General features: G+C 42.7%; 1 protein-coding gene across 5 annotated transcripts in view; it reads left to right on the forward strand.

Moving 5' to 3' along the window:
- The first annotated feature begins 4289 nt into the window (after positions 1 to 4289).
- ZNF284 (zinc finger protein 284) overlaps positions 4290 to 25937 on the forward strand; it is a 38245-nt gene continuing 16597 nt past the window's right edge. Inside the window, exons 1-6 of one of the 5 annotated variants that reach the window (XM_063801853.1) lie at positions 4325 to 4789; positions 5061 to 5162; positions 8075 to 8157; positions 13428 to 13554; positions 13722 to 13814; positions 19035 to 20940. In XM_063801853.1, coding sequence (XP_063657923.1) covers positions 8143 to 8157; positions 13428 to 13554; positions 13722 to 13814; positions 19035 to 20245 — 1446 coding nt within the window. In that variant the 5' untranslated portion in view covers positions 4325 to 4789; positions 5061 to 5162; positions 8075 to 8142 and the 3' untranslated portion in view covers positions 20246 to 20940. Of the gene's footprint in view, positions 4790 to 4984; positions 5163 to 8074; positions 8158 to 13427; positions 13555 to 13721; positions 13815 to 19034; positions 20941 to 25089; positions 25569 to 25937 lie in introns of those variants that run through there. The other 4 variants (XM_054674111.2, XM_063801854.1, XM_001146572.8 and 1 more) reach the window with 4 other exon arrangements.

Consider the following 25937-nt stretch of genomic DNA (forward strand, 5'->3'; position numbering starts at 1 on the left):
TTAGAGATTATCTTATACAACTTGGTTATTTTACAAATGACGAAGCTGTGTTTCTAATTCTTTAACTTGTGAATAAATGTGATGAATAAATGTGGAAAAAAAAGGAATATAGGCCTGACTGTGACATTTACAGGGTTCAGGGCAAGAATACAAATGGAGGCCTACCTACCATATGCCTTGATATTTAAGTGTACAAAGCAAGCTAATAACATGTAAAATAAAATATGTTCTACCCTTATAAAAAAAGAAAATATGCAAAGATATTCCATGTTATTTACAAAACAATAAATACAAATTAAAACTACATTTAGATACCATTTCTTACCATTAGATTGGGAAAACTTTAAAAACATCAAAATACTACATTCTGTTAGCTAGTGTCAAGGCAAGACATTCCTCATACATTGCTTCTGGAAATGAAAAATAGTATAAAATATAAAGGCAATTTGGCAATATGCAACAAAATACACTTCTATTCCCATTTTGGCCCTGAAATCCTACTTTTTGAAATGTACCCTTAACATATATCTTCAACAGGGAGAAAATATATATGTATGAGTTTATGTATCACGGCATTGTTTGTAGTAATAAAATATTGGAAACCACTGAAATGCCCATGAATGGGTGCAGTATTGAATAAAGCACACAATAGAGTTTGTGGAGTTGTGAAAAGCATGTACTCTATATGAAGTGATTTTCCAGGATATATTGTTGAGTGACCATAGAAGGTTTAGATGAATGCTACCTTTTGTTTAAGTAAACAGCGAAAATAAGAAATCTACATGTTTTCTGTAAAAACTGGTAATGATAAACCAGAAAATAATGAAATTGGTTACACATGGGTATTAGGAGTCAACATTGTGGAAGTGGTGCGGTGGAAAGGAGGGGAGTGAGTGGCACTTTTCTGAGAATAACATTTTGTATAGTATAGACTTATGGGAATATGTTATTGATTGACATACTCAATAATATAAAATCAAGAATGGAGATAAACCAGGAAACTTAAAATCAAAGAATAACAGACTAACCTAAATGCATTTCAAATCAATAACACAATCAGACTAAAGATGAAAGCAAGAAGTCATTTAAGTACCATATTAAACACAGTACAGTATTTTGAGTATATGTCCTCAGCATAAAGACAAAAAGAACTGTAATGATGTTGAACTCTAGTTAGCTGAGTTATTTTTACAATAATATGACTTAGTAATTATGAAACTACCTGATGCAATGGTTTAAATGTTTGTGGCCCACTAAAATTCACATGTTTAATTCCTTACCCCCAATAAGATGGTTTTAGGAGGTGGGGCCTTTGAAGGGTGATTAGATTATGAGGGCAGAACTCTTATTAATGGGATGAGTCCCTTTGTAAAAGAGACCTGAGGAAACTTGTTCGTCACTTCCACCATTTGAGGACACTGCAACAAGGTGCCACCTATGAACCAGAAAGCAGCCCCACTTCAGACATAAAATCTCCCAGTGCCTTGATTGTAAGGAATAAGTTTCTGTTGCTTATAAGCCAGCTAGCCCATGGTTTTTTGTGACTAAGAATATTGGTATTGAGAAGTGGGATTGCTGTTGTAACAAATATCTAAAAATGTGGAAGTATCTTTGTGACTGTATAATGGGTAGAGGCTGGGAGACTTCTGAAATGCATGCTAGGAAAAGCCTACATTGTCATGATTTGACTGTTAAAGACAATTCTGGTTAGGGCTCAGAAGGACAGAATGAGAGCTAGAGAAAACATCAGTCTTCTTAGAGTAAACCTATGTGGTCACAATCAGAATGCTGATAGAAATATGGACAGTAAAGGCCATTACGATGAGACCTCAGTCAGAAATGTGGAACATGTTACTGGAAACTGAAGAAAGCGGGGTTCTTGTTATAAAGGGGCAAATAATTTGGCTGAATTATATTCAGGTCCTAGTGTTTTTTGGTAGGTAGAACTTGTGAGCAATGTAATTGAATATTTAACTGACGCTATTTCTTAACAATGTGTTGAAGTTGCATCTTGAATAATCTTGACTACCTATAGTAAAATGTAGAAAGTAAGAAGTGACTGAAAGCCGGAATTACTAATTAAAAGGTAAAGAGAACTAAATACTTTTAAAATTTGCAGCTTATCTACTTTGGAAAACATGCAAAACCCTGTCCTGGAGAAAACAAGGGTGTGGCTGAACAACTGATTTATGAGATTAGTATGGATTGGCCATGTCAACTCAAACCGGGACCTATTGTCCAAGACAATGGAAGAATGACCCCAAAGGCATTTCACAGATCTTGGAGGCTGCTCCTCCCATCAGAGGCCCAGAGCACAGGGACGTGGGTAACAGCAGGGGCCTTTGATGCCAGGTGCCGCCTAACATCTCAGGCTCAGCTCCTTGCATACACTACCACTGAGAGTATCAATAAATTTTATCTTTTGTGAATGCAGAGTAGAGTAAGGATACAGCTGTAATTGGTATAGGAATAGCCATCACTCAATTTTCAAGGGGGCATTGAAAATTTGTTTGGCACTATGTGGTTGCTCAGTCACCTTAATTTTTGTCCAAACCAAATTGTGAAACGTCAGCCAGGCGCAGTGGCTCTCACCTGTAATCCCAGCACTTTGGGAGGCCAAGGTGGGCAGATCACGAGGTCAGGAGATTGAGACCATCCTGGCTAACACGGTGAAACCCCCTTCTCTACTAAAAATACAAAAAATTAGCCAGGCGTAGTGGTACATGCCTGTAGTCCCAGCTACTTGGGAGGCTGAGGCAGGAGAATCACTTGAACTCAGGAAGCGGAGGTTGCAGTGAGCCGAGATCACGCACTGCATTCTGGCCTGGGCAAAACAGTAAGACTCTGTATCAAAAAAAAAAATTGTGAACAGTCTTTTTTTAATGTTTTAATTTTTTTTACTTTAGGAAAATGGATACAGGACATTAGACTCTTTTTAAAAAGAAAAATATAGGTCGACAGGTCAATGTATGTTTATTTGGGAGGACAAAAAATCTGGTTTATCTTCAAAAGAGGATTTTAGATGAATTGTTTCCTGATTTAGCTTTATACTATTATTAATGTCTTTCAACTAACATATGCCAGTTTTCAAATTGTTTCCTATAATGAAGATATTTTAACCAAGAAATGGAAAGGAAGAAACTCTTAATAATAAATCATGCTCCGTCACCTACAGAATCTTCTCCAGTTTTATGGCATTGAATCAGACATTGGGTGTCAGATTGATACCAATGCCAAGCTCTTCAACAGTTATACTTGCTTTAAGATACTTAGCAATTCACTAACTTCTCTGAAATTTAGTGTTTCTACATCTAAAGTAGAAATATTACTACCATGAGAATGTTAAATGTAGCTTTTCCATGAGGACACAGCATCTCCATTGGTGGCTGGAATTTTGTTTTTCCTGTCAAACCAGTGGTACCACAGCATCTGGACTAGGGGTGTAACTGAGAACCACCATTTTTCTAAGAGACAGCTTATTTATTTCTCTCTCTTTTCACATTCCCTTAGTTCCCCACTTTCTACGTAGCCCTTTAAAAATGCAAATATAGACTTTTACCTCCCCTTCACCAGACACTTCCTACAGGGAAAGTTCATCTAACTGTGTGCTCCAAGCCAGAACTCTCCTCCAGAATTAACAGTCAATTTACAAACTAAAGCATGCTGGCCTCTGAACTCTCACTCACCAGGAGGTTGCCTGAAGAGACAACAGTTGAAAGCATGCCTGCTACTCTCTCCCTTCTGGTTACAACTTATTTCTGCCCATGAAAAAGCCAACTCAACTGCCTAATAGATAAGGCACCAAGCCAGCTCACAGACCCCTTCCCTCTTCCTCCCCTACCTTTTAAAAGTGCCTGCTTTCTGCTCTAAAAGCCAAGCAGTGCACTTAAAGACAACACCTGTGCTTCTTCCCCTACGCTAGCTCTAGGATAAATCACTTTCTTTATACCAGATCTCCCTCTTGTTAACTGGACTTTGCAAACGGGAAGCCACTGATCTACTTTTCAGTTACAGGGGCTGATGCTTTCCTGGCTTCTCATTGCCCCTCCCAACCCATTCTACCTGGCTCATTATTTAAACTAGTGGTCCCCAACCGTTTTAGCACCATGGACCGGTTTTGTGGAAGACAATTTTTCCACGGACTGGGGAATGGTTTCGGGACGAAACTGTTCCACCTCAGCCATTAGATTCTCATAAGGAGCGCCTGACCTAGATCCTTCGCACGCACAGTTCACAATAGGGTTCGCGCTCCTATGAGAATGTAATGCTGGGCTGATCTCACAGGAGGTGGAGCTCAGGCCATAATGCTCCCTCACTTGCCGCTCACTTCCTGCTGTGCCGCCCGGTTCCTAACAGTCAGTGGACCGGTACAAGTCTGTGGCCCTGGAGTTGGATATCCTTGCTTTAAACCCTGAGCCTCCTTTCAGCCATCTGACGGCTCAACAGTCACTCTCTCTAGCTCCTTGAATATTGTATCTCCTCGCTTGTTCCCTGTCCAAGAACACTCCTGTCAATCATGGGAGACATTTAGACTTCATAAATTCTTTCTATTCAATATTTTCGCTCGAGGACTCTGGGAAGGACAACTGTCAGGGTAACAGTCTGCATTCCCCACCAGGAACCTGGGGCTATGAAATTCGTTCCCCGTGGGTGTTGCGGGAAGTGTAATCGAGGAGCACCATGTAGTCGCAACACTTGCGCCTAAAGGGTGAGATGATGGACATTTTCCTTTTGCATCTGAGGCTCTGCAGTCCAGACACCTTGCGGGATTCCTGATACTTCAGCTCAGGTAGGCGTTTCCGGAGAATTCTGGGAAGAGTAGTCCACTGGCTCGTGGAACACTGGGCATTTTGGCTCTGGCAGGTGAACCGTTGAATTCTGGGAACGATAGTCCAGACACTCTGCGGAGTCCCGGGCCCTTTGGCTCAGGGGGGCGGGTCCGGGGAATTCTGGGGAGTGGAGTCCAGACACTCTGGCGCAGAGAGGACACTTCCGGTCTCCTAGCCTGAGGTTGCTGCTTTAATGACCCGGGTAGTTTGAGCCATTTCTGCGTCTTGCAGGACATTTTGAACGAACCGCCTTTGCTTGAGGCTCGCAACCACCCGATGATCGATGATCGTCTCAGGGGAAAAGAAGCCTTGGCGAAGAGCAGAGGTTTAGAGGTGCGAGGGCGGGGAGAGTGTTTATTGTTCCCGTCAGCGGAGCCTTCTGGCGTCGGGGGGCTTTGCTCGCGTCCCGGGGGGTGGGATTGGGGTGGCCCTGTGTGCCCTGCTCTGAGGGTTTCCAGGACTTTGACCTCGCTCAGTCCGCCTCCCTACGTATGCAGTGTGTACACTCTTTCCCGCAGTGTGATGTGGAATGTTAATGTCTCTGTACTTCCCATTGCTGTTCTTTAAAATGGTGCTTATAGGGTCATCCTAATAGAATTGTTTTGCGAGTTGAAAGAGATAATACAAATGAAAGCCTTAAAGTTGTCCCTGTCACTTGGTGAGTGGTGGTCTCTTGTTTCCTGATATTTTAAAACGTTTGATATCATTTCAAAGCTATAGAAAAATTGCAAAAACAGTATAAGAAATTCTCATATACCCTTTACCCAAATTTGCCAAGTGTTTACATTTTTCCTGTTTGCTTTGTTGATGACCATCAACCAAATACCACCAGGAACATACCTGTAACCAGAGACAGCTGATTGGTAGCTTTCTGTAGCAAGGAAGCCCACATACCACGGTAATTGTGGGGTGTCTTGGTAAGAGGCGTTTAGGAAGGGCTGGTTATAGGGTTTCACATAACATGGTAGATAATATTGGATATTATGTTAAATAATACTGTTACCGATTACATGTCAGATAGATGTGTTAAAAGAATACTAGTATTTGTAGTGTACTTACTAGATAGTGTTGGATAGCATATTACCTAGCATCATGTTATCTAATCTGCAGTTCCATATATGAATTTGTTAAATTTTTCATTTAAAGTCCTTATGACTGTCCTCTGCCCCACCCTTCACCTATTCAAAGTCCAGTTTATGCGTTGTCTTTAGCTGTCACATTTCCATAGTTGTTCATTTGGAGTTTGATATTGAAGGGGGCCTGCCTCTCCACACCTGTGGGTGTTTCTCACAAGGTGGAAATGAGAAACTGAGAAAAGAAATAAGACACAGACACAAAGTATAGAGGAAGAAAAGTGGGCCCAGGGGACCGGCGCTCAGCAAGTGAGGACCTGTACCGGCACTGGTCTCTGAGTTCCCTCAGTATTTATTGATCACTATCTCTACTATCTTGGTAAGGGGGATGTGGAAGGACTATAGGGTAATGGTGGGGAGAGGGTCAGCCGGAAAACATGTGAGCAAAGGACTCTGTCATAAATAAGTTCAAGGAAAGGAGTTGTGCCTGAATGTGCACATAGGCCAGATTTATGTGTGACTTTACACAAACATCTCAGTGCAGTAAAGAGCAGTATTGCCGCCAGTATGTCTCACCTCCAGCCATAAGGCGGTTTTCTCCTATCTCAGTAAATAGAATGTACGATTGGGTTTTACACCGAGACATTCCATTCCCAGGGACGAGCAGGAGACAGATGCCTTCCTCTTACCTCAACTGCAAAGAGGCCTTCCTCTTTCACTAATCCTCCTCAGCACAGACCTTTTATGGGTGTCGGGCTGGGGGACGGTCAGGTCTTTCCCTTCCCACGAGGCCATCTCTCAGGCTGTCTCAGTGGGTGGAAACCTTGGACAATGCCCAGGCTTTCTTGGTCAGAGGTCCCTGCGGCCTTCCGCAGTGTATGGTGTCCCTGGTTAATCGAGACTGGAGAAAGGCAATGACTTTTACCAAGCATACTGCCTGCAAACACATTTTTACCAAAGCACATCCTGCACAGCCCTAAATCCATTAAATCTTGAGTCAATACAGCACATGTTTCTGCGAGCACAGGGTTGGGGCTAGGGTTACAGATTAACAGCATCTCAAGGCAGAAGAATTTTGCTTAGTACAGATCGAAATGGAGTTTCTCATGTCTTCCTTTTTTCTACATAGACACAGTAACAGCCTGATCTCTTTTTCTTTCCCCTACAGATATATTTCACATTTAGGTTTAGATTATACATTGTTGGTGGGGATTCCACAGGAGTGTTAAGATGCCCTTTTCGTTTTTTTTTTGTTTGAGACAGTTTTGCTCTTGTCACCCAGGCTGGGGTACAATGGTGCAATAGGATGCCCTTTTCATTGTAACATAACAAGGTCCAAGTGATGTTCGTTTGTCCCTTCATTGGTGATCTCAGCTTTGTCACTGGCCAAGAAGATGTCTTTCAGATTTGTCCACTCTTATGTTACTTTTTTTTAAATTATGAAGTTTCTTATGGGAAAATACATTATTAGTGGGCATTTTCTTGTAAAAAAGAGCTTCCATTTCTCCTCTATTGGTTCATTGATTTGTTCAACTATAAATATTCTATCAATGTGGACTCAGAACCAGTCTTATTGATTCTAATGATATGTGCATTAACAGTTTTTTTTTTTAACTCTAGGTTTATTTTAGTTATAGCATTCACCCATTTCGGGTATACAAGTCAGTTCAGTGGTCTTTAGGAACTTTGAAGTGGAGTAATCATCATCATAATTCAGCCGAGATCACTTTCATCCCCCGGTTGGACTCCTCATGCCCATTTACTTTAAACCTCATTCTCAACTCAAATTTAGAACAACTGCTAACCTACTTTCTATTCTATTCTACTTGTCTATTCCAGACATTTCATATAAATGGAATCGTAGGGTCTGTGGGTTTTTGTGACTTGCTTCTTTCATTTACTGTAATGTTTTCAAGGTTCACGGGTGTTGCTGCATGGGTCAGTATTTCATTCCTTTACATTTCCAAATGAGATTCCATTGTATGAATATGCCACAATTTTTCTGTCCCTTTACCTATAGGAGAGCTTTTTGGTTGTGTGCAATTTGGGGTTAGTATGAATAATGCTGCTGTGAGCGTTCATGTGCTAATTGACAATATGAGTCCTTGTTGGTGGGTGACATCCCTGGCCACCCTTTCATGTCTCTTTTTCTGTCTTCATGGCACTTTCCAGGCACAATTCTGCTTTCCCTGGAACTGTGTCATTCAGGACTCTGCAAATTCCCTAAAGTAGGAGGAAAAATGACCATGTCCAAGGTAAGTAGGACTTGCCTCTCTTACTGTTAAAATTCCATCTCACTACTCAGATTGTTGTATGTTTTTCTCTGCCCTGGGAAGACTCAAGGAGAACAGCAGGACTTTGAGGATCTCTTGTCACCTGGCTAATTTTTGTAGTATTAGTGGAGATGGGGTTTCATCATGTTGGCCAGGCTTGTATCGAACTTCTGACCTCAAGTGATCTGCCCGCCTCGGCCTCCCAAAGTGCTGGGATTATAGGCGTAAGCCACCGCACCCAGCCAGAAAGCCTTCATTTAAAATGGCTAGTAATACTGGGCTGGGTGCAGTGGCTCACACTGGTAATCCCAGCACTTTGAGAGGCTGAGGCAGGCGGATCACCTGAGGTCAGGAGTTCGAGACCAGTCTGACCAACATGGAGAAACCCCATCTCTACTAAAAATACAAAATTAACTGGGCATGGTGGTACATGCCTGTAATCCCAGCTACTCGGTAGGCTGAAGCACGAGAATCACTTCAAACCGGGAGGCGGAGGTTGCAGTGAGCTGAGATTGGGCCATTGCACTCCAGCCTGGGCAACAAGAGTGAAACTCTGTCTCAAAAAAGAAAACAAAACAAAAAAAGTCTAGTAATACTGAAGATTGGCCAGTCACTTGTGTACTGTCACTCATTTACTTCTCAGAGCAGCAGAATGAGGAGGTTCCTGATCTCTTCTCCTAAACTCATGAAATATGAGAAACCTGCTCAAAATCAGAGGCAATCAAGGAACAGGAATGTTAGCCATTCTGCTCAAGTGAAAGAGAGAGACGAGAAGAAAGAAAAATTCTCCACTGAGGGTCTGGTGCCCTGTTGTGTGGGTGTCTGGAGTGCTCCCTTGAGTGATGACATCCATAGGTGGTGCTGCTTCTCCCTGTCCTGCGTTGGTGTGACCTCTTCTTTTCCAGACCTGGCACCTACTCAGGTGTACTCATTGTTCCAAGTACCCAAGGACAGTGATTACCACAGCTGTTCTTATCTCCAAATTCCTCCTTATGGCACAAGATACCTCACACATTTTTTCTTTGGCTGGGCGCGGTGGCTCACACCTGTAATCCCAGCACTTTTTCGGAGGCTGAGGCAGGTGGATCACTAGGTCAGGAGATAGAGACCATCCTGGCTAATATGGTGAAACCCCGTCTGTACTAAAAATACAAAAAAAAAAAGAAAAAAAAAAAAATTAGCCGGGCGTGGTGCGGGCGCCTGTAGTCCCAGCTACTCGGCAGGCTGAGGCAGGAGAATGGCGTGAACCCAGGAGGCGGAGCTTGCAGTGAGCCGAGATCGCGCCACTGCACTCCAGCCTGAGTGACAGAGTGAGACTCTGTCTCAAAAAAAAAAAAAAAAAAAAATCCCTAAATTCCTCCTTATGGCATAAAATGCCTCACCATTTTTTATTTTTATTTTTATTTTTTGAGACAGAGTCTCTCTCTGTTGCCTAGGCTGGAGTACAGTGTTGCGATCTCAGCTCACTGCCAGCTCTGCCTGCCGGGTTTACGCCGTTCTCCTGCCTCAGCCTCCCGAGTAGCTGGGACTACAGGCGCCCGCCACCACACACCCGGCTAATTTTTTTGTGTGTTTTTAGTAGAGACGGGGTTTCACCGTGTTAGCCAGGATGGTCTCGATCTGACCTCATGATCTGCCTGCCTCGGCCTCCCAAAGTGCTGGGATTACAAGCGTGAACCACCGTGCCCGGCCCGCCTCACACATTGTTACCAGAAAAAATGACAACCTGGGGCAAAAATATTTACCCCTTGGATAGTTAAGGAAGAATAAATCCAGAATAAGAATCTTCTAAAAGGATAAAGAAAAAAGTTCAAACAGATTGGAACAAAGAATACTAAAAGGCAATTGTAAAAGAAGAAATAGAGATGGCCAATAATCTTGAAAAGTGGTGATACTCATTTATAATAATAAGTGAGAATGATAGAATGAATTGTTCTTCCTAATCAGATTACAAAACCATGGGAATATTTATAAACTGCTCTTGGCTATCATAAGGAGAATTAGGGTACTTGTATTCTGTTGAATGATTAGAGAGGTAGGGAAAAAAGCGAGAAGAAAGTATGCAATTATATAATGATAATATTAAATGTGCTTATTTTTCACATTTTAATTTTCATATGAAATTATTTTAAATGAGACAGAGTCAGATGTTCTTACATCTTACTACTTACCATATCATCTTTGCTGGACTGATAATGGAAAATATGTAAAATTAAATATTTATTATTTAGTGTAGCTAAAAATAGATCATCAGTTCCCTGGAATACTATGGAACCCTGAAATAGATAATGGTAATAACAGTAATAAGTAATACCAGCTAATGTTCATTAAACAGTCTGTGCCGTAGACTTTTCAAAATACCGTATATTTCTTTTCTTAATTCTTGAAAAAACTCTTGTCATGTAAGAAGTATTATTCAGAGAGGGAACAAGCCTTGTAGGAAAACATGTCTGAGGTCACATGGTTAGAAATGGGCAGACTCTCAGAATGTGCACTGAGGCATTCTGGCTTCTGATCAGGACACTAAATGCTGCAATAAGCATATGTGGTTTGTGCCTTGTGAGTACAGAAGACACACTGCATAACTGTCTCAGGGTACCATGGAGCAGGTTCACTGTGCACTGATTACCAACTCGTGTGAGTCCTGTGGGACAGAACACATTCACACGCAACAGATTGCATGAAGCAGATTTATTACTACAGATTGGCAGCAGGCGAGCCCAGAAGCCTAGGGTCCAGTGTGAGCTGGCCATCCAGGGCTCAAGAAAGCTACCTGGAGCAGATGGAATCTTGACTGTATGTGCCCCACTTGCACCAGAGCTGAGGCACCCCAGAAGGTAACCTGCCCCCATTTATATACTTCAGGGTGCCATGACTCATGGAGAAAAACTTGAAGGTCATCTTCCTTCCAGGTGAGAGAGGAACAAAGCCCAGACTGTCAAAGGCAGTTCCTCCCCATAATATTGCATTCTTAGAATAATCTACAGTTATTCTTGAGAACTACAAGCAATAAAGGGGAGAGAGCTGGGTGGGGTCTGCACCCCAACTGTCCTGCAGTCCATCCCCTGACCCAGATATCCCTCTTAGCAAACTGGTCCATTTCATATGTCCATCGACCTCCCCTGGCCTCCCCTGATCTTGTTAGATCAGTGTAACACCTTGACTGACACAATCTCTGCCAACTTCATGGAATTATAGCTGGAATACATTCCGTGGACCCCAGAGGAGCATGACCACAAGCAGCACAGCCAGACCTTCCTGAAGTAGTAATCCTGCCCAGGTCCCAGTTATCAAAATAAGAAGCTGCTGAAGATACCAAAGAAGAATCATTCAGGTGGCCCCAGTGTCTGAAGCCAGTGGACCTGCTTCTGGGTTGCCTCTCATTGAGTTTTTACAATAGCTATGTATCCAGAGAAGGCCAGAGGTGTTGGCAGTTGCAGACCCACTCCTCCCAGTAGGGCTAAAAGCACAGAGCACTTGTGTTTTTTGAACCTTCCTGAGGGAGTGAAGGGATGTTGCTGGGCTCCCAAGGCAGTGGCCGTGGAATAAACAGTATCTATCGGCCATTGCCTGTGGCAGGTGTCTCATCATTTTTCATGGGAATTCACTTGTAGGTGTAGGACATAAATCTGGAGCTAGCTGCACCTCCAGGCAGGTCCCCAGTCAGCCCGGGGCACAGCTTTAGCCTTCTTGCCCAGTGGTGCATCTCGCTTCCAGGGTGACATCTAGGGGCACCCCCAGCAAGCCCAATGTTTAGGATCTAACAGTCTGCCAGCTTTCCAGGCATGACATTGCCCACCCTGTATCTGGGTCACCCTCCAAACCACCCACAGAGAAAGCCATAAGGCTCAGGTGCACACAGCACCCATTCCCTTGTTTGGCTGTTCTGTGACCCATTTGTGGGAATGGGGACATTATCTTTTGCCAGCCACATCTCATTTTTGGCACAGTTGCATAAGGTCAGTTCCCCCAGTATGACATTCATGCGGCCCTTACAGAGAGGAATACCACTCATCCAGTCCTGGTTTTCATTATGTGGAACATTTCTCATCCAGGTAATCAAAGGAACATGGTGCGAGAAAGCACAGTCCACTGTAGCTTTGTTGAGGTTGTGTGATTCTGCTGCCTTACACCAGTTACCACAGGGCCCTCCAGCTCTTTCTCATGTGGCAGGTGCCAGGTTCTGACTTGACAAGCCAGGGTTATGGAGCTGTTGGTGTGCACTGTGGCATGAAGGATGCTGGTGTGGTTTACCATAGTCAGGATGAGAGGGTCACTGTGGTTGGTGATAGAATAAATGCAGGGTAGCAGATGGAACACTTAGCCAGGTGACATGAGGTGACTGCAGCTTGAGATAAGGAATGTGCTGTGCTTCCAGGCCTCTGCTGCCATATCCTTGGGGGAACAGCAGATTAATAGCTGTTGGATAGTGGGTGGGCTGAGGTGGTGCAGCGACCCAGTCTGTCTGTCCCTGTCCTGAGGCTACTAACATTGTAGACATCCATTCCCCTGGTTGTTTGGCTCAGACCTTCCTGCCTCAGTTGTTCAGTCAGGAAGGGACGTCACGTCCTATACAAAAAATGCCTGCTAGTGCCAGCCACCCAAATGGGATCAGGTGTCCCCAGTACCATCAGAAGGACCCTGGTGACCCCTATGGTATTCCGTGGTCTCATTCTTCACCACTGTGGGATCCCGTAGAAGTCAGGGGATGTTCAGGAAAGCATCACCTCCAGATTAGAGTCAGGAGGACCTTTGTCAGTTACCGCGGTGATCTGAACCGCAAATTACCAACAGGATGTGCATTATAAAGGGGAAAAGGAAAAATAATTATTGGGAATACTGAGATTGGGGTTTCACAGCCACAGCCTCATCAACCGGCTGCCAGGTCGGGCAGATACTGACTGAATTGCTCACTGTCGCTGGGACTATTAGCAAGGTTCATTGAAACCTATATGCGTGTAGCCCAGTATGCAGCATTTAGACTCCTAGGGGGCTACATACAAGTAAACTCAATGAGTTCACTAAATAAGACCACAAGACTTCTTCGTCGTTGGACTTCTGATGACACTTGGGACAATCAAGGTGTGTCATTGTCAGGACACAGACTAGAATGAATGGGAATTCTATAAGTTGACCTACATCTCTGAAGATCCTGAAAAACTTTCCATTTTTCCTCTTGGCCTCCTCAATGTTCCTTCTCTCCCAGTAACCATTGGTAGTGAGATTGAGGTTGCATATGTTTGATGCTGTAGGAGGCAGTGACCTTCAAGGATGTGGCAGTGGTCTTCACTGAGGAGGAGCTGGGGCTGCTGGACCTTGCCCAGAGGAAGCTGTATCGAGATGTGATGCTGGAGAACTTCAGGAACCTGCTGTCAGTGGGTAAGGACAGGCATCTTCTATAAGGGAATGTCAGGCCCCAGGAGTGGTTTTGTATCCTAGGGTGTTCAAGTTTGAGTGTGCAGTGGGAACCTAAATTTCCAATAAGTGTTACCGTGATATTATCTAGAATATGTTGGGATTAAGCATGTGACTTTTCCTGTTTACAGGGCATCAACCATTCCACCGAGATACTTTCCACTTTCTAAGGGAGGAAAAGTTTTGGATGATGGATATAGCAACCCAAAGAGAAGGGAATTCAGGTAAGAAGCACGCAACTGTGTGTCCTTGTTTGTGACTTCCATCTGTTTTACTTCTGTGCACGTCCAACTCCATTACCTTCTTCTAAATGGCCAAACATCTTTGCTGGATTATTATAACCTCCTTCCAGCTGGTGGCCCTGCTCCGTGCCTTCCCACTCTGACATCTGTTCTCCTCATGGCAGCTAAAGTGATCCTTAGGACATGGATGTCAGATTGTCATTCCTCAGCTTAAGAGCCTTTCTGTCTTCTTAATTTTATGAAAGCCTCTTTAAGTTGCTTCTAGAAACCCCTGTGGTCTACTCTTCATTCTTCACTGCTTCTTGACTACATCTCCCATACTCTCCCTTATTCTCCATCTTTTCTGGCCACCTTGTCATCCCTCTTATTTCTCCATCCTGCCAAGGACACTGTATCACCTGTTGCTGGTACCCAATGACCACGAACTTAGATGATTAAATAAGAAGCATTTATTATTTCTCTGTTCTTTAGGCCTGAAGTCTGACACATCTCACTGGGAAAAAATCAAGCTGTCTTAGGGCTTTGTTCCTTTCTGGATGTTCATGGGGAGAGGCCTTCACTTTGTTTTACCAGTCCCTAGACACTGTCCACACTCCGTGGCTCTAGTTTCCATTCCTCCATCTTTGAAGGCAGCTACATTGCATCCTTGACCATTCTTCCGGAGTCATGCTCCCTCTGCCACTCTTCTTATGCCTATGTCTTTCACCTTTCAGGTCCCTTGTGGTTGTATTCATCACTCCTGCATGATCCAAGTTGACTTTCCTACTTTCTGCTTAGCTGATTAGTGACTTCAATGACATCTGCAGCCTTAATCTGCCTTGCTGTGTAATGTGTCAGAATCATAGGTCCTGAAGGCTGGATGTGGACATCTTTCAGGAACAATTATGTTCCCTACTACAGAAGCTTCTGCCTCAGGGCCCTCACTTGCTTTTCTCTCTGACTGGAGTCCTCTGTTCCCACAAAACTTACTGACCCCCTCCGTTAGTTTATGCAGGTGTCTGCTGAGTTTTAATGTCATGGAAGAGGTCATCTTCAAGCACCCTATTGAAAATACCATCCTATCTTTACTTGGCCTGCAAGTATTATGTGTCATATGCTTTTGTTTACTGATAGATCACCTGTTCCCTTTCAAATATAATCTCTACAAGGTGTTTATCTGTTTGTTTATGACTGCATCTTCAGCGCCTAGAATAGTCCTAGTACATGGAGGGATCTGTAAATATTTGGTATCCTGATGAATGAATTAATGGATGGGGGGACTTCACTGTCTGTAGGAATCATGGAGCTAGCTAATAAGTAATACATGAACCAGAGTGTATGAAATATATTAGTCCCTTGGAAGCCATAGGGGTTTGATTTCAGGACCCCACATGGATACCGAAAGCCAGAGATGTTCAAGTTCCTGATATATGTGAAGTCTTTGCCTATAACCTATGTACATCCTCCCATATACTTTAAATCATGTCTAGACCAGTTATAATACCAAATGCAATGCCTACCTGTCACTTCATTCACAAGGATTCAACATAGGACTCAGTGTGTGAGAAATTCCAGTTTTGCTCTTTGGAACTGGAATTTTTTTCCCTAAATATTTTTTATGTCCTGTTGGTTGAATCCATGGATGCCAAACCCATGGATATGGAGGGCTGATTATATATTGCAGAACAGATTTTTTTTTTTCTCTGTGGATGGCTGCTTATCCATTTTCAACTTTCTTAGGTTTCCTTGACATGATTGGTTTTATGTGTGTGCAGTTGACCCATGTCCTGTGGAAACTTCTAAGCATAGCATTTTTTTTTTCATGACCACACTGAGTAATATGCCTTCCCTGGGACCTACCCTGGAGCTTTCCATAGGGAGCATATTTATATCTGAGAAGAAAGTCTTTTTGAATGAGGATTTGCAGGTAGCTTTCCTTTGAGAGATTTACCCATCTGCAGCCCATTTGCCTTTTCCAAAGTCGGCCCACACTTCACTGCCTCCAGTTCCTCCTTCCTTCCCTTAGAGGGGGAAGAATGAGGATGAGAGGACACAAGTTATGTGGCTGAATGTTGACTCTGTTTCTGGTCATCTTTCTTCAAAAATGTGTGTATTTCCCTCGTCTTTACATTATGCAAATTTAATTGTCAAAAAGTTAAAGGACAGGCTTTTTGTTTATTTTTATAGATTTAGTGCTATATTTTGAACGAGTAAGCTTTATGACCTGGAAGGAATTGGGGAATTACTTACTCAAAATAGAAACATCCTGAGACCCCTTCCCATCTCCTTAAAGACCTCTTATTTATAAGTCACAGTGTATTAAATATATCCATGTACCTATTAGACAGGATTGTTCCCTTGACCATCTTTGCAGGCAGGAACTTCAGGGTTTGTTTCACTCAGCCCACCGCTGTCGATTCCTTGCAGGAGGGAGTGTGCAAGCGAGCGAGTGCAGGAACCGGAGCAAATGAATGCTGGAATTGGCTGGTCGCTCCTCTCTGGCGAGAGCAGGCTCTGTTGTGCACGCCCCACAGCAGTGTCCAAGCATGTTACAACCCATGCTGTTTCAGCTCTGCCATCTGGGGATGGCCAAGTGCCATTCAGCTCAGTGGAGCGTCAGGGTAGCAGCCCCTGCCCTCTTGGCACCTGGGTTCTTGTCCAGCATCCAGGAAGAACCAGGTCACATGAACTGTGTGAAAGGTGATGAACGCAGAAGACTTTATTGAGTGGTGAGTGGTTCTCAGCAGAAAAGGAGGCTGGAAAGGGGATGGGAAGGGGATCAACATGTTCCTGAAGCCAGGCCATTTGTGGCTGGGCCCCTCTCCAAAGCCGCACCTTCTGAAGTTAGCCACATCTATCCATACTTTCCGACACTCAGTTGCTTCTCTGCTCACCGCTCAGCAACTTGTATCCTTGCCACTCAGCTGCTTGTGTTGCTCTGCCAGCTGAAATCTTTTATGGTCACAGGATAGTGGCAGGCAGGCCAAAAAAAGCAACATTTGGGCAGAAAAATGGGGTCATCTGTTTTCACTTAGGGCTGAGGTTCTAGGCTTAAGGGTGGAGTTTGGCCAGGTATACTGATGGGTACCCACTTACCTATTAATATTTTCCAAGATTCAACCGTTGGAACTTAACTCTCCATCAGAAAAATTTACCTAATTCAGGACTTGGTAATATCCTGACAAAGTTTTGAACATTTTGTGAGCATGAACCATAATAAGAAACACCTCTTTCAGTATAACCTGGACAGTTTTCATGCATGTAGGTGTATGTGAGTGACTTTAGCTGACATTTCATGTAACGACACCTTTCCTGCTTGTCTCCACACTGTGATAATTTTCATTCTGGCTCCTTTCTATAAATGTCTATTGAAGGTTTTAACTTTATTTCAGCTCACTGATGTGTAGTCTTGAATATAAAAACGGTTATAAAGGCCTGTTTATCTACATCATAGGCTTTCTTTTCATTCCAAGTGATTCTTCACATCATTGATTGGCTGATGAAGAGCATCCCCCTTTGTGGACCTCTGGAAGGACAGCCTTTCAGATTCCCCTCAGAACTGCAGTTGTCTGTCTCTGTACTCTTTCAGATAACCAACTTACCATCCATATCAAAACAGAAAAATAAGATTAAGTATTTTATATGTGTCACGCAAAATTCTTGTATAGGAATACTTTCGATTTGTAGATATAAACATTCTAAGGTGTTTGATGTTTAGTATCATGAAGGGTTAAACTAAAAAGTTTAATGGGACATTTTACAGAGAACTGCTCTCACTTCACTCCAAGTGCAAATTCAGGAGTTTTTCAAAACTACCTTCACATTCAATAATTTCCTAGAAAGACCCTCAGAACTCACTGGATGCATTTATTCTCACAATTACTGATTTTTACAAGCAAAAGATGCATATTATAGTTAACCAAGGGGGAAAAACCAAATAAGACAGAGTCCAGTGAAGTACCAAATGTGGATCTCCTCTTGTATTCTCACAGTAGAGTCGGGCATGTTACATACCCAAAATTAGCATGTGACTTAGACACAAGGAACCACCAATTAGGGAAACTCAACTGAGTGCTGGGATCCAAGTAATTATTGGGGCTCCATTACATAGCCATAATTGGTTGGTTGATTCCTGTGTGGTTATTTAGTCTTTTGGTCCACTGGTTCCCTGTGACCTAAAGACCTACATTAAATCACATCGTTATTTTTTCTGACATGGGGAACACCACCTGCCATTTCCCATCCCCCAAAGCTGTGGGTAGTCACAACCCTAAATTATATTATTTCACTATCAAGAGTTACCCAAGATTTGCCCCCAAGCAAACAGAGAGACTCTCCTCAGGCATGCCCCTTCAAGATTCTACAGATTACCTCTCAGATACTGAGGACAAAGTCCCGACCTCTTTTTAGTTAGGTTAACTCCTTTTCTTATTTTTAAAAATGTTTTTTAAGCCATCTTAAACTGAAAGGAAGGTTAACTTCTTTATAAGGATATATAATATACAGGCAAATATACGAAGTATTTATTATGTTACTGCTTTCCCTTAGAGTTCCTTTTGATTCATATTTCATTATGTACATAATAGTTTAGTAATTTATCATGTAAAATTTCAGACTGAGTTGGAAATTTTAAAAACAGTAACAGGTTAAATGTATGTGTCATATTAATTTTTTATTAAACTTTTTATTTCTATCAATGATTTTTTATTTGAAATGTGGTATGTTTTTTTCTTTCTTTCTTTTTTTTTTTTTTTTGAGGCAGAGTCTCACTGTGTCGCCCAGGCTGGAGTGCAGTGGCACGATCTCGGCTTGCTGCAACCTACGCCTCCTGGGTTCAAGCAATTCTCCTGCCTCAGCCTCCCAAGTATCTGGGATTATAGGTGTGTGCCACCACACCTAGCTGATTTTTGTATTTTTAATAGAGACGGGGTTTCACTATGTTGGTCAGGCTGGTCCCGAATTCCTGACCTCAAGTGATCTGCCTGCCTCAGCTTCCCAAAGTGCCTTGGTCTCCCAAAGTGCTGGGATTATGGGTGTGAGCCACCGTCCCCAGTGACATGGTACGGTTTTAGATTACTGTCATGCAAACCAGAAACCAGGGTGCACTTGGAAAACACAAACTGAACATTCGTTGAAGTTTCATACCATGTCCTAAGTGTGAACTCTTAAAAACACTGAACAGGGCATAGCTTGTCCTGATCTCTTAATTTTGTATTCTGATAGGAGGCAAGATCCAACCTGAGATGAAGACTTTTCCAGAAGCAGGACCACATGAAGGGTGGTCCTGCCAGCAGATCTGGGAAGAAATTGCAAGTGATTTAACCAGGCCTCAAGACTCTACCATAAAGAGCTCTCAGTTCTTTGAACAGGGTGATGCCCACTCCCAGGTTGAGGAAGGACTATCTATAATGCACACAGGACAGAAACCTTCCAATTGTGGGAAGTGTAAACAATCCTTCAGTGATATGTCCATCTTTGATCTTCCTCAGCAAATACACTCAGCAGAGAAGTCTCATTCCTGTGATGAGTGTGGAAAAAGCTTCTGTTACATCTCAGCACTTCATATTCATCAGAGAGTCCACCTGGGAGAGAAACTCTTTAAGTGTGACGTGTGTGGTAAGGAATTCAGTCAGAGTTTACATCTGCAAACTCATCAGAGAGTGCATACTGGAGAGAAACCTTTCAAATGTGAACAATGTGGGAGAGGCTTCAGATGTAGATCAGCACTTACAGTTCATTGCAAATTACACATGGGAGAGAAACATAATTGTGAGGCATGTGGGAGGGCCTTCATTCATGATTTCCAGCTTCAGAAACATCAGAGAATTCACACAGGGGAGAAGCCATTCAAATGTGAGATATGTAGTGTGAGCTTCCGTCTTAGGTCAAGTCTTAATAGGCATTGTGTGGTCCACACAGGAAAGAAACCAAACAGCACTGGGGAATATGGAAAAGGCTTCGTTGGTAGGCTGGATTTGTGTAAGCATCAGACGATCCACACAGGAGAGAAACCATATAATTGTAAAGAATGTGGGAAGAGCTTCAGACGGTCCTCCTATCTTTTGATCCATCAGCGAGTCCACACTGGAGAAAAGCCATACAAATGTGACAAGTGTGGGAAGAGCTACATTACTAAGTCAGGTCTTGACTTGCACCATAGAGCCCACACAGGAGAGAGACCTTATAACTGTGATGACTGTGGGAAGAGCTTTAGACAGGCCTCAAGTATTTTGAATCATAAGAGACTCCATTGCCGAAAAAAACCATTCAAATGTGAGGATTGTGGAAAGAAGCTTGTATACCGGTCATACCGTAAAGACCAACAAAAAAACCACAGTGGAGAAAATCCATCCAAATGTGAAGACTGTGGGAAGCGCTACAAGAGGCGCTTGAATCTTGATATAATTTTATCATTATTTTTAAATGACACGTAAGTGTTGTACATATTTATGGGGTACAGTGTGATATTTAAATATATGTATATGATGTATAATGATCAAATCAGTGTAATTAGCACATTTATCACCTCAATTATCTCTTTTTTGTGTTGAGAAAATTAAAAATTCATTGTTCCAGCAGTTTGAAAATAAATTGTTGTCGATGATAGTCACCTTTAGTGCTGCAGAACAGCAGAACTTCTTCCTCTTATCTACCTGTACTTTTGCATCCATTAGCCAACCTTTGGCCATCCCACCTATCCCTTACCCTTCCCTGCCTCTAGAGCCACTGTTCTCACTACTTCTAAGAAATCAGCTTTTTTAGCTTCCCCATGTGATTGAGGACAGTTTGAAGTTAGTGTTTCAGCCATAGCTCAGCATACCCCAGTGGTCGTGGGACTGTCAGAGCAGAGAATGCTGCAGGGTTTCTAACAGAAGTTTGACAATTAGTTATTATTCAGGAGACAGGTCTTAGTATAAGAGTTTGTTCACACACTTTGAAAACACTAATGATGAACATGTCAAAATTGATGACCACTAGAATGTCAGCCACATGAGTCTTTGTATTTTTGCTGCATCCTTACATTGCTTGAGTCTGGAAGATTGAGGCTGCAGTGACCTATGATAGTGCTACTGCACTCCAGCCAGGGCAACAGAGTGAGACCCTGTCTCCAAAAAAAAAAAAAATTAAATAAATACCTTTCTTTGTTTCTAGACAAGCATCTCTCTGTGTTTCTGGAATTTTTTTTTTGAGTGTACATACATAGTGTGTTACAATTATATTCTTATTTTCTTCAGCAGTGAATATTTGCTGGTATGTTTCTATTTTATAATTGTATGCATTATTTTTAGATTTCTCAGTGAACATCAGAAACTCCATCTCTACAAGAAATACAATAATTAGCCAGTTGTGTTGGTGTATGTCTGTAGTCCCAGCTGGAGACTACTGGAGAGGCTGAAGTGGGAGGATCGCTTCAACCCAGGAGGCAGATATATAGACAAATGGAATAGAAGTGAGAGTCCGTAAAGAAACCCATATATCTAAGGCCACTTGATTTTCAAGAAGGATCCAAGATTACTTTATGGAGACAGAATAGTCTCTTCGACCAATACTGCTGGGACACCTATACACAGACACACAACATAATGAAGTTAGATTGTATCTCACCCTACACTTAAAAGTTAACTCAAAATTCATCAATGACCTAATGTAACAGCTAAACTATAAAAGTATTAGAAGAAAACATAGAAGTAAATCTTCCTGACTTTATTTGGAATGGATTCTTCAATGAAACAACATAAGCAAAAGCAAATATGAATACCTAAATGGGACCTAAGTTTTAAAAAATGCTGTGCATACATGGACATTGTCAAGAACATGAAAAGACCATACAGCATGAGTTCTACTATCCAGATTATATAAAGAATTCTTACAACTCAATAACAGAAACCACTCAATTAAAAAAATGGGCAAAGGGCTGGGTTCAGTGTCATGCCTGTAATCCCAGCACTTTGGGAGGCTGAGGTGGGCAGTTTACTTGAGGCCAGGAGTTCAAGACCAGCCTGGCCAACATGGTGAAAGTCTGTCTTTACTAAAAATACAACTAGCTGGATGTGGTGGCCTCCTGGGCTCAAACCATCCTTCCACCTCAGCCTCTTGAGCAGCTGAGACTACAGGCGTGCACCACAGCCTCTGGTTAAGTTTTGTATTTTTTTATAGAGATGAGGTTCCTCCATGTTGCCCAGGCTGGTCTCGAACTACTGCACTCAAGTAATCTGCCTACCTCAGCCTCCCAAAGTGCTGGGATTACAGGCATGAGCCACTGCACTCAGCCTAAAAAAAAAAAATCCTAATTTTTATGGGTACACATATGGAGTATATATGTTGATACAGGCATACAATGCATAATAATCATATCAGGGTAAATGGGGTATCTGTTACCACAAGCATTTATCAGATTTTTGTGTGTGTTAGAAACAATCCATACTCGTTTAGTTATTTCAAATGTACAATAAATTATTATTGACTGTAACTCTGTTGTGCTATCAAATACCAGATCTTATTCATTCTATCTAAGCATATTTTTGTACCCACTAACCATCCCCACTTCCCTCACCACCAACCCTACCTTTCCCTCCCTCTGGTAACCAACATTCTGCTCTCTGTCTCCATGCATTCAATTGTTTTAATTTTTAGCTCCTACAAATAAGTGAGAAGATGTGAAGTTTGTCTTTCTGTGCCTGACTTATTTCACTGAATGTAATGTCCTCCAATTCCATCCATATTGTTGCAAATAACAAAATCTCATTCTTTTTGTGGCTGAATAGTACTCCATTGTGTATATGTCCATTTCCTGTATCCATTCACCTGTTGATGCATACTTAGGTTGCTTCCAAATTTTGGTTATTGTGAATAGTGCTGCAATAAACATTGCAGGGGAGGGTGCAGATATCACTTTGATATAGTTTTAATTTTTTGAGGAACCTCCATACTGTTCTCCGCAGTGGTTCTACTAATTTACATTCCCACCAACAATGTGCGAGGATTCCCTCCTTCACTCCTTCCACATCCTCACCAACATTTGATATTGCCTGTCTTTTGAATAAAAGCTATTTTAACTGGAGTGGGATATCTCATGGTAGTTTTGATTTGTATTTATCTGATGATCTATGATGTAGAGCACGTTTTCATATACCTGTTTGCCATTTGTATGCCCTCTTTTGAGAAATGTCTATTCAGATATTTTGCTCATTTTAAAATTGATTTATTAAATTCTTTCCTATTTGGTTTGAGCTTCTTATATTCTGGTTATTAATCCCTTGTCAGATGGATAGTTTGCAAATATTTTCTCCTATTGTGTGGGTTGTCTCTTCACTTTGTTGATTGCTTCCTTTGCTGTGCAGAAGCTTCTTAACTTGACATGATCCCATTTGTCCATTTTTGCTTTGGTTGTCTATGCTTTTGGGGTATTACTCAATAAATCTTTGCCCAGACCAATGTCCTGGAACATCTTTTCCCCAATGTTTTCTTGTAGTAGTTTCATGGTTCGAGGTTTTAGATTTAAGTCTTTAATCCATTTCGATTTTATTTTTGTATATGGTGAACAACAGGGTTGAAGTTTCATTCTTCTATATGTGGATATCATGTTTTTCTAGCACCATTTATTGAAGAAACTGTCCTTTTCCCAATATATATACTTAGCACCTTTGTTGAAAATGAGCTCACTGTAGGTGTAGAAATTTATTTCTGGATTTTCTAGTTTACGCAGCACTAAAAAGAATGTACTGTACATGAAGTGATTTCTAGGATATGTTGTTACATGACCATAGAAGAGTTAGAAACGTGCTTTCTTTTAAGTAATAATGGAAAATAAGAAATCTACACATACTGATATGGTTTGGCTGTGTCTCCACCCAAATCTCATCTTGAATTATAGCTCCCATAATTCCCAGATATCATGAAAGGGACCTAGTAGGAGGTAATTGAATCATGGGGGTGGGTCTTTCCCATGCTGTTCTCGTGATAGCAAGGACAGATAGAGGAGTGACTTTGAATAGAATGGGAGGCAGGTTTGCCCTAAGCGATTTCCAGCTTGAGGTTTCCTTAGTGATTTTGGGGGCCCAAGATATTTTCCTTTCACAATACTAAGCAGTTTAATTTCTCTTAAATGTGGCATTTCCACGTCTAAAGAATATTAATATGAAAACTTTAAAAGTGGGAAGATAGCTTTTCCAGGAGGGCAATTGGCCCTCCATATTGGCCCTTGACAGGGCAGGAGCATCGCCATCTTGGACAAACACTGCCATTTTAAAGTTCGCGTTGATCAAAAACTGCCTAAATCCAAAGGGCATCAGCCTAATGGCTAAGGTCAGCATGACCATAAACCACAAATGACATCTCCAATCAGAAACATTCCAACCATAAGATAAACCCCTCCCTGACCAGACACATGCCAGCACCGAGATAACTTCCCTTCCATTGGAGAGATGTCAGTCCCAAGATAACTTCCCCTCCAACCAGAGATATTCCAACCCCACAACAGACTTCTCCCCAATACAGAAACATTCTAAGCCTGTGGTAAGCTCTCTCTCCCTAAAGCCAATACATACTCTTAGTCCGTAAGAGAGAGCGCTCCTGACTGCAATCGGCCAGAAGCCCCTCTCGGTTTATTCTCCAAAACGAACCTGTCTTTGACTGTTGAGCCGCTTTTCGTGTTTTTTTTTTTTTTCTCTTTAACTCTTACAGCCCTCTTAAACACTTAAACTGTGGTTGTTTTTCTTGCCAAACCAGTGGTACAACAGTGTCTGGTTGTACCAGGGGCTGGTGCCCCACTCAATGCCTCTCCCAAACCATTTTTCCTGGCCCATTATTTAAGCTCTTAGATTTAGCCTCATACTGTTAGCGTCTAGTATATTAGCCTTTCAGCCATCTCCTGACCGCTCCACAGTCACTCCCCGCTAACTCCTTGAAGATTGTATCTCCTTGCTTTGTTCTCTTTCAGTAACACTCCTGTCATCACGGGAGGCGTGTAGACTTCAGGAATTCCTGTCTATTCAATATTTTCTCTCCAGGACGCAGGGAGAGGGAAGGACCACTCTCAGGGCCACAGTCCATATTCCAAACCAGGCGCTTGGGTCTATGGGATTCATTCCTCGTGGGCATTGCAGGAAGTGTAGTCAAAGAGCACCGCGGAGTCCCACGCTTCCCGCCGGAAGGTGATACTATAGAACGTCTCCTTTGAGATTCAAGAAAGTGTAGCGCAGGAGATCTGTTGAATGACGAGCAAGTAGGCTCAGGACGGCGTATCCGGGGAATTCTGGGAAATGTAGTTCACACGCTGCGCGGGGTAGGGGCACTTCCGCTCCCGGGGGGTGAGGTTGCTGCAGTGCATTCGGTGGTAGTTTGGTGTCAGTCCTGTGTCTTGTCGGTCCTTCTAAACGTGTCCCCTTACGATGCTGGCTCGCAACCACCTGGAAGTTGACTAAGGGGAGAAGGAGTCTCGTTGGAAAACGGAGGTTTGGAGGGACAACGGCCTCTCTTTTCGTTCTTGTCAGCGGAGCCTTCTTGGTCTTGGGGCTGTCCTCGCGTCCCCGGGCATGAGGCTGGGGGTTGGGACTTGGTCGGGACGCGCATCGCCTGGTTTGAGGGTTTTTGGGGCTCTCAGCTCGCTCAGTCCGCCTCCCTCCATCCCACCTGTGAGGCTACTTTCTCACAATTTAGGGTTGGGATGTTATTAATCTCCCTGTACCTCCCACTGCTGTTCTTTAAAATGGGGACTTTAGGACCATCCTAATGAAATCGTTTTGGGAACTGGAAGAGGTAACACAAATGAAAGCCTTAAAGCAGCCCCTCCCTTAGTGACTGGTGGTCTCTTCTTAGTGTTAATTTCCCACGAAGCCTGTCAGGTCCCCGGGTGGGGTCAGAGCTCCATCTACAGGGATCCCCGCCCTTGTCTCTGATTCCTGCAGGACGCTGGGTGATCCCGGACGCTTCTGACCTCTTTTTAGGAAGGCGAGGGTTGTTTCCACTTCCACGAAGGGAGAGGAACATTTAACTTTTATGCCGGACGGCAATGCGGTCAGGGTGTTTCACAGCTTTCTCCTTCCCCAGCCTGATTCTCAAAAAGAGCTGCAGGGAGGGACTTCTTGGCTACTGAGGGCAAAGCTCCACGAGAGTGGTCCTTGGCTT

Source organism: Pan troglodytes, chromosome 20 (genome assembly GCF_028858775.2).
Source record: "Pan troglodytes isolate AG18354 chromosome 20, NHGRI_mPanTro3-v2.0_pri, whole genome shotgun sequence".
In the NCBI taxonomy this organism is placed as follows: Eukaryota; Metazoa; Chordata; class Mammalia; order Primates; family Hominidae; genus Pan; species Pan troglodytes.